General features: G+C 40.5%; 1 protein-coding gene across 1 annotated transcript in view; it reads right to left on the reverse strand.

Moving 5' to 3' along the window:
* LOC137977556 (coiled-coil domain-containing protein 178-like) overlaps positions 1 to 12,500 on the reverse strand; it is a 43,928-nt gene that overhangs the window by 5,240 nt on the left and 26,188 nt on the right. Inside the window, exons 10-19 of the mRNA XM_068824806.1 lie at positions 12,299 to 12,394; positions 11,658 to 11,794; positions 10,133 to 10,214; positions 9,263 to 9,430; positions 5,264 to 5,332; positions 4,732 to 4,785; positions 4,469 to 4,507; positions 2,944 to 3,057; positions 2,316 to 2,461; positions 843 to 928 (exon numbers count right to left, since the gene is read on the reverse strand). Of these exons, the coding sequence (XP_068680907.1) occupies positions 843 to 928; positions 2,316 to 2,461; positions 2,944 to 3,057; positions 4,469 to 4,507; positions 4,732 to 4,785; positions 5,264 to 5,332; positions 9,263 to 9,430; positions 10,133 to 10,214; positions 11,658 to 11,794; positions 12,299 to 12,394 (991 nt within the window). The remainder of the gene's footprint in view (positions 1 to 842; positions 929 to 2,315; positions 2,462 to 2,943; positions 3,058 to 4,468; positions 4,508 to 4,731; positions 4,786 to 5,263; positions 5,333 to 9,262; positions 9,431 to 10,132; positions 10,215 to 11,657; positions 11,795 to 12,298; positions 12,395 to 12,500) is intronic.

Raw genomic sequence — 12,500 nt, forward strand, 5'->3', positions numbered from 1 at the left:
TTAGAAATTTGGTCGCCCGCGCTCGCAAATAAGGCGCCCGGGCGACCGTTAGGCAGCGACCTTGATTTTTTTCTTTTGCTGAAACCGTTTCAACAGGTCTTTACGGTTTGCGAGGAAGGATTTGTGATTGTGTCGAAGACTGCAATTCAGGCGGGTTGGACGTACTCTTTCACAGGGATCTATAGATCTGCGAAGGCGGCGTTTTCGAAAACATCGTGGAAAACGAATTGCAAGTTCACGTTTTTCATTCCTTTTCGCAATTGTCCCAGTTTATTAAACTTCTACAAGCAAACAAAACTACCCACGGACAAAATAAGTAGGAAAGGTGTTCAAAAAGAGCCAGAGACCAAAATTTTCCCTCGTGTGTTAAAAAAGGAAAACTAAAGAAAAGTCACTTTATTTAACGTCAGTATTTCCTTCAGTTACAAGGATGGTATCAGTGGAAGCCGACGCGGTGCGCCCTTTACCCCCCTCACTCTGTCAGTGCGCTCCATTACACGAGTATTTAAAGGTTTACCGTATATAAATAGCTACACAAATGAGAGGAAAGTTGAAACAGACGTTGATGTTGCTGAGACTCGAACTTGCGACCCCTTGCTGTCAAAGACACGCAACAATCATTTGAGCTACGCTTGCTCCTAGGAGAACGTCAGTAATTGTTTTCAAATGGAATTACAAAGGCCAAACTTCCCCCTATTTTTTAAACTAATCCCAAGTAATAATCCGACTACGGGCATGCGACCTCTTGCAACTGTGCCCACCGGTGATTACCTAAGAAAACAGCTAAGTTTCCCCCCTTAATGTACTTTAATGTAACGACAACATGCTTTAGGTTTGTTTACCTTCAATTTGATGCACGGATTTCTTCAAGTCTTGTTCTGTTTCGAACCCTGTCTCTATCTGGATCTTCAACTCCGTCATTTCCTCGCTAGAATAAAATAACACAGAGCAAGCTAGGTTAAGCTGTAGCCTTCAAAGCAATAGACAAATGACTGATTCAATACGTCCCAGCGCCTTTTGCAAGACAATAATGAATATTTTCCCCTTAAATTTTTTAAGCCACTTTTCTGGCAATCTTGTTCAGCATGGAAAGTCTTGCTCTTGACAAGTTCTCAGTGGACTTTGGGTCGTTTCTGGTCTTTGTGAGGGCTAACGGCCAGTTTATGGGGTTGATTGTTCGTTTGGCCCGGAAAAAGACCGTAACTACCCAGGATTTATTTAGAACTTACCTTAAACAAACTAGTCTCATTGCAGCGTAATGAGTCGTGTAAGCTTTTGGAAGACCACACAAACATTCCTTAGTTGGGGGGGATAGCGTTTTATTGCAGTGTTCAGGTCTCCTTGAGAAGTAAGCTTAGAGCGATAAAGTAGACGTTTATCGCCAATTTCATCGGACAGTAGCGATGTTAATTTGAAGAGAAGGGTATGAAAAAAAACGTTCATGATCCGGAGCGTGCTTGTCATTATGGCTATATCCTAGACCATCCCGCGACATCCCTGATTGTAGAAGGAGCAGCTTGTACTTATTAAAAAAGTGAGAAGGTGAATGCGCGTATAATGAGTGACATGAGTATTTTGTGGCTAAATGAAGTTTAGGCAAAATTAAAATCGAGGCATTGTTGGCCAGCGCTGTTATCCCCTAGGGCCGCTGTAGGGATCTCCGCTGCGTTGTGCAGGAGCGCACATGGTAAAAGTTGCAGGTCGTAGCGGATCTTAAATTCAGTTCGCGCGCTTGCTGTTTTTCCTCACCATTTCTACTCTCGCCCGCCCCTCCCACTGGTAAGTACAGAAAAGTTAGTAGCATTCGACTCAGTGCCTCGTCAGTGTGTCAGGTAAGGTGTCAAGCGATGTACTCCTGTAGGGTTTCTATGAGTCAACCATAACTCATTATAACAGTCACCTCATCAGTCAGCTCATCTTGCCGATAAGTTCTTTTAGTTGTTAACTACTATGTCGTACTCGGAAAAAAATAGCGTGCTTCAAGCAAGAGTGCACCCAATTACTTTCCCAAAATCCCAACAAGTAATCCGAAAGTCATAGGTTTCGCTCCAGTCAGAAGCATTCCGATCTTTTTGGAGTATGCCTGAGTTATTTACCATAAAGCCCTAACGTTTGCAGTATAATGACACGATCAGAGAACCCGCACACTTGTCGTAAAGAGTAGGGCATGTAGTTCCCGGTGTTGTGGTCTGTCTTCTGTGGTGTATCATGGTTGGGAGGGTAAATGCTCGGAGATATTAGCTACACCAAGCTACTCTAAAAATCCGAGGGCAAATAAAGATATATGATATATATGATCAAATGGTAACAATTACTTTAAATCGTCAAGGGCTTCTTGGGTTGTAGCTATGACTTTATTCATCATTTGTGTCGAAGACTCCATGTCGGTCATTTTCTTTTCCATCATCTCTGATTTCCACGTGATGTGATCCAGTCGTTTCGTGAATTCCATTGTCTCTCTCTAAAAGAAAAGTTGTTCACAAAAAAGCAGTTCGAATAAGTTGGCTACATGGGTAACGTGGATACATGACGGTGCGTGGAAAAATAGAGAAGTAGAAGAGGAGGGTAGGACAGAATCAAACCATTTTATCAATGCGAGACAGTACAACATTGTCAAAAAGGGACATGCGAACAAAACAAAACAAAAAAACGGAAAGATGAAAAACATGCAAGTCTAAGTTTAAGGCCTACACTCGGGCGATTTGAAGTTAAAAGTTCTGTATTTGGGTATAGGTAATTGAATCGGAGCAGAATCCTCTGCGCCAGGGTTTAAACCTATTAAAAATGGCGATTCTGTTAGTTACATGTAGATACCGTGAGGGTGTACTAGTTAAAGTAACGCTTCAGCTTGAGCTGTACTTGGGTATCCTGCGACCTGAATATGCGTACCCCTGCACTGCTTTTGTCAGTACAGCGCTGCAAAAGGCACTCTCCATTACCGACCTTAAGCTCCTCCTCCTTGGGTATTAAATCCTCAATTTCACTCTTAAATTTGGATTCCATTTCTTCGTGCTGTACAGACACTTTCTCCAAGATCTTGTCCAGTTGAACGACGGTCTTAAAGAACAAAAAAAAACCGTAAGTCACTTTCTATACACCACAAATTTTAAATTCAATTTATTGCGGAGTATAGGACATTCCCAATGCCTCTAATAACACTCGCGTGCATTGCATTGCACCTTCAATAAATTGCACTCTTGAACCAGCGGTTTTGTTTTCCACTCCTTCCCATAACGGTTGCAGACTTGACCAAAATTAGAGAGTTTACAAACAGGGAGAAAAATAACTTATAGATTTTTTTATAACTTTAGACGAAATGATATATGAAGTGAATCATATATTGAAATGCGGATATGAAATCAAGTGAAGCTATGATCCTCACAGTTATGAATGCAATTGCTAAAATTGCGAAGAGGTTCAAACTCAGCTTCATTTAATTTCATATCCGCAGTTCAATATGATTCATTTCATATATCATTTCGTTCGTTGATTCATTCATCACACAAAGAAACCCAGAAATAACCAGCTCTCAACAAACCAGTGACTTCATAGCTCAGTTGGTTAGAGCGTCGCACCGGCATCGAGAGATCACGGGTTCAGTCAAACCCAGTTGAAGTCCTGAATTTTTCAGGCTCCTCTACGCAATTGCCAACATTGCGTTCATAACTGCGAGGATCATAGCTTCACTTGATTTTATAACTTTGTCAATTAAAAAAACAATGATATAAGCGAAGCTCTTAACTTGCAAATCAATTTTAATGAAAATGCGCCAAACGCTCTGACTTTAAAAAGCTAAAATTTGAAAAATAATTTCACTTTGCGTCAGAACTTTCTTCCTTTTTTTAAAGAATTTTAACAGGGCCAAAGCTATCAAATTTGTAAATTAACAGGAATTAAACCTAAAAATGCGCAGAACCCAATTTATCTATAGCTTACTTGTACTATACGAGATTGCTTTTCCAAGCTAATTTAAGCCTCGGCAACACGATCAAACATTTGTTGGATCAACAATGTTTGAACGTGTAGCATGCATGTTTGATGATGTTTGTTCAACTTCTTTGTTGGAAGAATGTTTTGATTTCGATCAACATTTTCTCCAACATACAATAAATGTTGAAGCGCGTAGCCGCCCTCTCAACCATGTTGTATTGCAAAGACCAATCAGAGCTAAGGGCCCAGTCTCCAATCCGAGAACCATGAACAATCCAAAATGGCGAAGGTGGACTAAAGTGACGTGTTTCCAACAATGTTATACGTGTATCCAACATTGTTAGAAGCGTTCTTATATCAATGTTGAGACGTCTTCTTCTAACAATGTTACAACGCGTAGCCGGCGCTTAACACCGCGTAATATTGTTGTCCCTTTTCCTTCATTTCCCCTTACATTTGTGACCTTGCTTGCACACGAGCCATAACTTCACTTTTTGACCACCATTTCAAATGAGTCACGCACTGCATTTTTGCCTACCTGTTGCCTTTCGTTGTGAATTTTCTCCAACTTTGAAACCTAAGAGAACAAGATGACAAGTTTATCAAAAACCGTATCAAGAAATTAGAAAAAACTGCAACCGTGAAAATGCTCTATTAAACTAAAACCAGCAATACGAAATGAGAAAAACGTTCATGGACAAGCTTTTACGCTACTTTAAAAACATCTTAAATCTTGAATAAAATATGAAGACAAAACGGGTAAGCAAAGAGGTAAAAATGACAGAAAAAGATAAAACAGACCTGATCTCTAACATTTTCCACAAGTTTCTCTATTTCTTCTGCCCGCTGGGTAGCCTACAGAATGATAAAAGCGAACTCACTATCCAAGCTTGGTGTTAATTAAAGGATGAACGCCACATGCGCAAGCTGCTATGGCACGATGATTTCGGACAAAAGGGTAATTTTCTAAGAATTCGGTAGTGTTGGAAAAAGGGTGTCCAGCCTTAAACTAAGGTACAAACTGGATTGATACTATAGTTGTAATTCATTGAAACTAGTGGAAAATCCTTTTCTCACAGCCCGCTATGGCCTGGGAGTAAATGTGGCAGGGGATCGGACCTTGAGAAGGCAGCTGCATGCTGTCGTTACTTTCGACCTAACTTTACTTTTCTGATCGACCTGCCGACCCCTTTAACAGTGGTTGGTCATCTGTATGAACCTCTCCTCTTAAGAGGATTTTAAAATTACCAAAACTCTAAAGTGCTGCTGATGATGGCACCAACAAAATGTGCTTCTGTGTAGATCACAGAAAAATTAAAAGTATAGCAAATACCTTTTCGCGTTTCTTTTTGGATTCAATATGGGTCTTGGAAGCGTCTTGACTGTCTGATGTAATCCGAGCCTTTAACAACAAAAACAACAACAAATTGTAATTGAAAGTTTGATACGTGGATACACATAATAAATTTTGAAAAATTCGTCCTAAAAAAGAGTGGTCACCATTCAACGGTTTTGTCAAGTTTTCTTTTCAGGGGCTATGTCATGGAATGTTTCAGGGATCTTAAGCGAATCATGTATTTTGAACTAGTAAATAATGCTCTTTCGAAACGGATTCCGAGGGTTTTGATAATAGGCATGACATCGTTGACGTCACCGATTGTCATCTATGTGCCAACCAGAGCCTCACTGGCCGTCGAAACAAAAGGTCCTCTGTTCCTGTGATTGGCATATTTGAATAACAAAAGTAATGTTTGTAAACGATATCTTCCCTATAGGTGGTTTTCACGCTACGTCATCACCGCCATGTTGACGGACGAAGACAAGAGATTTCTCATTAGCTCCCTTTGCTCATCTATCAGCAATTGTACATTGCACTAAAGTCTATTTCATCGGGTGTTTCAAGAGATTGGTTGCAAACCATCTATTACGAATTCTTAGGAATTTCCCCATTTTTCTCATAAATACAAATAACCATTTAAAGTGGTTATTACTATGCAATGTTTCATTCTACTTTTTGGTCATTTTGAGTCTTAAAATTGCTTTAAGGATATGTGACAGAGCACCCTGCTAGCAGAGCCTTTCTTTTGCTTGCTCGATTTGGTGTTCTCGAGAAAGGCTCTGCATGAATCGAGTAAGATCTTTATTGAATATGCACTGCATGTTGCCAGGATACAGTCTCGAACCCAAGCCTAATATGCCAGATCTCGCCGCCATCTTGGTTTTTCATGGTCAGCGGGCTCAATTATAACCATCGGTTTTGTCACTGAACGGACGCTCGCACTGGAAAAACTGGTTTGACGAGAGAAAGCAAGATTGACTAGTCCAGAAGTTCGGGCTGCGGCGGCTTCAAAGAGTTGACGCGATTCGGGCAGAGCCTACTTTTCTCCTTCTCAGTAAAGAAAAAGACAAATGGAGGCTCTGCTCGCAGGGTGTTGACAGAGCCCCTTTAATAAAACTACAAAAAGAACTATATCATTCCGAACTTGCACCTCTTTAAACACTTGATGGATTCCCTTGATACAAGATTTGCTCAAATTTGAACAACATAGTATCCCCGGGGGAAAAGCCAATTCTTGTTATTATATCGGTGTTTCATTGTTTTGAAGTAATTTTTCAAACTAAGTATATACCCTTTGATTAGTTGATTATCGTCTTTTAATTTCCTTCGCTTCCAAAGCGGATAAAAGACGAGAATCCCTGCACGCACGGCATACTTTACACTAACAGTCGAGTTAAAAACATCGTTCGATAAGTCAAAGTCTTAGTGTTAAAGCATTTTTGTATAACCAGGCCAAACCTTACTTTCGTTGACTAAAGGCCCGGTCGCACCAGCGGATTTTTTATTTGTTTTGCAAAAAAAGGTCAAACGTAAAGCTTGTACGAGTGCAACCGACGCGCGAGAACCTTACAAATTTTTTGTCAAACTCTGGTGTCTTGCCTTCGGGTAGGCCGCGTTTTTTGACAGGATACCGAACAAAAAATGGGGTTGCCATTTTTTTTTTTCGGAATTTGTGACAATTACCTAGTGCGACCCAGACCTAATAACAACAGGCGCAGAAAATGTAATGAACCAATAATAATCCAAAGCAAGCTAAGTGCGGGAAAAGACTTATTTCCAACCATAGAGCCCTACGAGGTGTGCACGAAGTTTCCTAACCTAAAGTCCAACAAGGTAGCTGGCGCTGATCTCGACAACGTACATCCGCGCATTTTAAAGGTGTTTGCCTATCAGTTAGCAGTACCAGTTGCTACAATCTTTAATAAATCGCTTTTGACTGCCGTCATGCCATCAATGTGAAAAGATTCGCACATCACTCCTGTTCCCAACTCATCGAAACCATCAAGTGAAGGAGATACAAGACCGATATCTCTAACTCCCATATCAGCTAAAGTGCTGGAGGACTTTGTTGTATCTTGGATGCAGCATGCTCGAAGATATTGGCCACATCATTGATGCATGCTTAACAGTTTGGCAGCCTTAAGGGTTCATCTACCACCTATTTTCTTCTAGATCTAATCCACAGTTGGTTGTCTGCTCTAGATGAGCCTGGAGAATATCTAAGAGCATGTGTACTAGATTTCTCAAAGCCCTTTGCTCGAATTAACCACTCTCTTGTTATACAGAAAATCATAGCTTTGGGTGTGCGACCCTCCATTATACCGTGGATATGCAGCTTTCTAACCGATCGCCACCGGTGTGTAAAGCTCAACAGAGATGTCTCCCAGTGGTTCAAGATGGCCGCTGGTGTCCCACAGGGAACTAAATTGGGACTAATCCTCTTCCTTATAATGGTCAACGATCTCGAATTAAAATCTCCACTTTCATACTGTAAGTATGTTAGTGGAGATTTAACAATATCTGAGACCACTCCGGTTAAAGGAAACTCTAACATCCAAGCAGCACTTGATCAGGTTAACCACTGGGCATCTTACAACGATATGAAATTAAATCCCAAAAAGTGCAAAGAGATGATCATCCCCTTTGCCAATAGTGACGTATGTACTCCTGGCCTAACAATCGATCGTGTAGACCTTGAAAGAGTCCAGTCACATAAGGTATTAGGTCTTACACTCCAAAACAACTTGAAGTGGAATACTCATGTGGATGAGATGATAGTTAAAAGCTCCAGACGTCTACATATTCTTCGAGTTATGAAACATGCCAATGTGCCTGCAACCCATCTACGATGCCTGTATGGTACGTTGATTCGATCAACTCTTGAATATTGCTGTCCAGTTTGGGGACCATCATTACCAGCATATTTGTCAGAGAAACTCGAATCATTACAGAAACGTGCTCTCAGAATGATACTACTTGAAGTAAATGTTTGTATATATTTTTATCACATATACATTTTATTTACTTGTATTTGTAGCCTTAATAATTTCGTTAAAATTGCAATTCACTGTATTGTAGACGGTACCATTATTTCGTGAATAAATTAACTATTATTGGACGAGGTTGAGCACCATATTTTGCGATAACCCAGTTCAATAATTGTTTTATCATTTGACGACTGAGTTAAAGTTATTTTTCACAATTCCCAACAATATGAAAGCTCAGGAAAGCAAACTGCCATTTTCACACAAGAGCGTGGTTTCAATTACGCATGAGCAGAATATTATTTGCAGCAAAACACTTATTTGTAGACAGTTATTTGCAGGTCACGTGATGGGCTCTCGGCCAATGAAAAGGAAGGAAAAAATCCATCGAATGATAAACACCATTATTTATAATTATTTTCTCCTCTGATAAGCTCAGGATAAAAGTTATTGTTTGCAAAACTGATCCAATCAGAATTACGCCCATTTTATGCTTGGTATATATAGAAATTTATTATATACTCAACAAAATATCTTGTTTCTGATTGGCCAATGGCGAATGCATAGATAGGTCATAGAGTGCAATCCAGGTTATAGAGTGCAATACGGAAGTTGCTATGGAAACATCTGGGAAGCGCCAAATTTGAACACCAAAGTGAAAATAAATGGCTCACAGTCGGTTTGGTTTGTCAAACCAAAACATCGTTGAGCAACTTAAAGAAAATGCGAAAAACAAAAACACGTTGAAAGCTACACAGACCTGGTTGAATGTCTGGCAAACATGGGCGACTGAAAGAAAACTAAACCCAAAACTGGAATAATACGAGCACGAACAAAACATCACTGGTGCCCATAAATCACGAAATGCACTCGCGTTCATACGATTTCCTAAACATATAAAACACAAATGAAGACAAGACACGTTTCGACCGACTTGTCGGTCTTCTTCAGGGTGAATGAAGAAAAACTGTTATGAATCTAAATCTCTTCAAGGGCTAGTTCTCCTAACCTGTAGCACGGTTCTGGCATGAGCCTCATCTTTGAGCTGTTTTCTGAGAGCTTCGGCAGTTGTCCTTAGGGACTCTTCAACAGTTAACACTTCTTCTTTCTTCAAGAAAAGAGTTTCGGTGAGGTTGCTAAAAATGACTTTCACTTTCTTCGTCTCTTCCTTGGAAACCTATTCATTGACAAAGGCCAAAGTTAATACTGTTAGACACAAAAATGAAAAAACCCGTCCTGTTTTATACAGTGGCGTCGAACTTATAAGAGTCAAACGCCAAAATCTGACGTCAACGAAACTGAATGCTGACTGACAGCTCAGACATACCCACCCACCCACCTTTCCCCCCTCCCTTCCCCTCTGGAAAGAGATTTAGAATTGCCTTTCCGTAAAATGACAAAAGGCAGATTTTTCGGCTTCCCATAAAAGCAGAAACATTTCTTAATCTACCTTTTCTCTCTCTGTATCTCTCTCCCGTCAGAAAAAGGTATAACAGGCAAAAAAGAGCCAAAATCAAAGACGTTTTTTTGGTTCTTACAAAATGCAAATCTTAGACTGACATTCGCTGTTCGCAGTGAACGCGTTGTTATATCTCTCGAATATTGACAGTTTTCCAGCGAAATATTAAGCAACTTAGCCGATAAACGCATAACGCTTCAGTTAACGACACACGTATAGATTAAACATGCAAAGACATTGAGGAAATGAATGTAAAGCTAAACAAGTCTGAGAAAACGATCACACAACTGCGGGTGTCAGTTGTTCCCTCCAAGCGATGATGACGATGATGATGATGATGATTATTATACTGTTTTCATCATCAACACCACTGTATAGTATTATATAGTACAATGTATCATTATACACGCGCATAATTACCTCCATTTGTTCCTCCTCAATCTTCTCAACTTCTTGCTGAGTTCGCTTGATGGTCTTCTCATCTGTGATCTTCTGTTTACCACTGTTAGGGAAAATTGGATGCCACTAAATCGGATGATATCGTTGAATTTAGTTAATACAACCGTTGGATGGACAAAGGCTGTTTTTCACGAGCGACCATACGAACAAAAACACGAAGACACATCCACTTGCTGTTAATCCGTGTCTCTTAGTGCTGCTAGAGAGTTTAAGCACACGACGTTTTTGACACGCGGAGGAAAACCGCAAGTGAACAGTTCGAATGCCAGAATGGTAGTCTCTCACGTAATTTTAAACTAGTCTTCTCTAATATTTAAAAGATACTTAAGGCCTGGCCAAACATATCGCAACAGAGTGGTCAAACGTACGCAACATGTTGTGCTCAACAAGGTTGCAAGATGTTGCGTTGAAATGTTGTGAGCGTTTGGCCAGGCCTTTACAAAGATAAATGTGTTAGTGTCAAGTCTAGTTAAATAGGAAAACTACTCACTTCCGGTTGTCGTCCGAGGCTCAAAAGCGTCGCGTGCTTAAGCTCCCGAATGATCAAAAGGCTAATGTATTTGCGCATGTTGCTTGTGCTACGCTTGGGTCGCTAGGGAATAACAGTACTAATCGTTAAACTATTCTACATAAGGAAATCGAATAAAACTACTGTTAAACAAATAGAATCACGTTTGCCGTGCGTCTGTTCAGTTAGGGAGCTTAAGCACGCGCGATTTTGAGACGCGGACGGCAACCGGAAGTGAGCTTTGAACTTGTCTTCACACAACCACATTTACATCGCTAAGTATCTTTTTTCCATTAGAGATGATTAGTATAAAAATCTGAGAGACACCACAGTCCTGGCCCGCGAGATGCTCTCTTCCGGTTGCCGTACGCGTTTCAAAAACGCGCGTGCTTAAAAAAAGAAAAAGACCACTGAGATGACGTCAAAATGTGGTAAGAACAAAAAAGTGGCACAGGAGGCGATAGCCGAACGTGTAAATGTTTTTCGTGCCTGCTGAGCTTGCGAAGTTCCCCCAAACTGAATGGAGGGCCTGGAATGAGGCAGGGTATCAGGTTTCAATTTCAGTCACGTGATTCAGGTTTGGTGTCTTGCATTGCGTTTACGTGTAAAAGGCATGAACTGAGTGAGAATCAGACCAGCTTATTTAATAGTTAACAAAATGAAAATTTAAGCCTGCTCGCCAAGTTTCACAGGCAAGGAAGAAGAATTTGGTTTCAGAATTGAAATTTAACGGAGACTGTCAAGCCAGCGTCCAGATCAATTTACGCTCGCATCCGAGACAAAAATTGAACTAGGAAAAAAAAAGGGGGGCGCAAGAGGTATCAAAAAGAAATGCCAGGCCAACTGCCAACCTGCGCTTAAAAATCGCTCGCTTTTCCTTGGTGTGAAGAAAGTAGGCAAGGCTACCTTTTGTTTGTTTATTTATTTCGTATTTATTTTTCATGAGGCTACTTTGAAAGAATCTTTCCCATTACTTACCATTGCTCTAGTGTCCGTTCCAAAGAAGTCGTTTCTAGTTTGGTCTGCTTAATTTGTGAAGTCAACTCTTTCAGTCGCCTAGTGGTGCTTGCTATTTCATGCTCTAACTTGGCATTTTCACTTTCCATTGATGCTTGCTACAGAGAGGCAGATACAATTTAACATAGCAATAAGCCATTTATTCGGAAATGCTGAGTGGCTGACCCGTGTCATACTTGACCTGATGCCTCTTCACTCCACTAGAGCAGCACCTATCCTATCACGTGATCGGCAGCTACGTCTTTTACAATAACCAAAACGAAGGAAAATACTTGCATGCAAATAGAGTTTATTCCCGAAGGATCAGCCAGGTTCGCAACATCAGCATTCCAGTCATTAGTTAGATTTGGGAAACAAACAGCAACTGAGATGTCATGTGCTAAAGGCCAAGTCCTTTGCACGTTTATGTAATCGCTACCATATTGGGCGACGCAGTATATACATGTATCTCATTAGATCCTTTTTGTCGCCATCTAGCAATTCTAGAAGAAAGTTGCAAACCTCCTGGAGAGTTTACAAACGGCCCCGATTTTAATCGAGGCAAGGAAAAGTATGAAGGGTTACAAATGACCTAAAACATGTAACACGATTCATGTACTTACTGCAATTTGTTTGTCATGTTTCAGCTTGTTGTTTTCCTCTACAAGCTTGATATGCTCTGCTTCTTGTTCTTTAATTTTCTCTCTAAGTCGTTGCACCTGAGGCCGAAAACAAGGCAATTTCAGCCAATAATTTGTGATACAATGAGGAAGAAAATCAAGGTGCTGCCAATGGAGCAAAGCTAGTTTAGACGATCAACCATTT

This window comes from Montipora foliosa, chromosome 11 (genome assembly GCF_036669935.1).
Source record: "Montipora foliosa isolate CH-2021 chromosome 11, ASM3666993v2, whole genome shotgun sequence".
Taxonomy (NCBI): Eukaryota; Metazoa; Cnidaria; class Anthozoa; order Scleractinia; family Acroporidae; genus Montipora; species Montipora foliosa.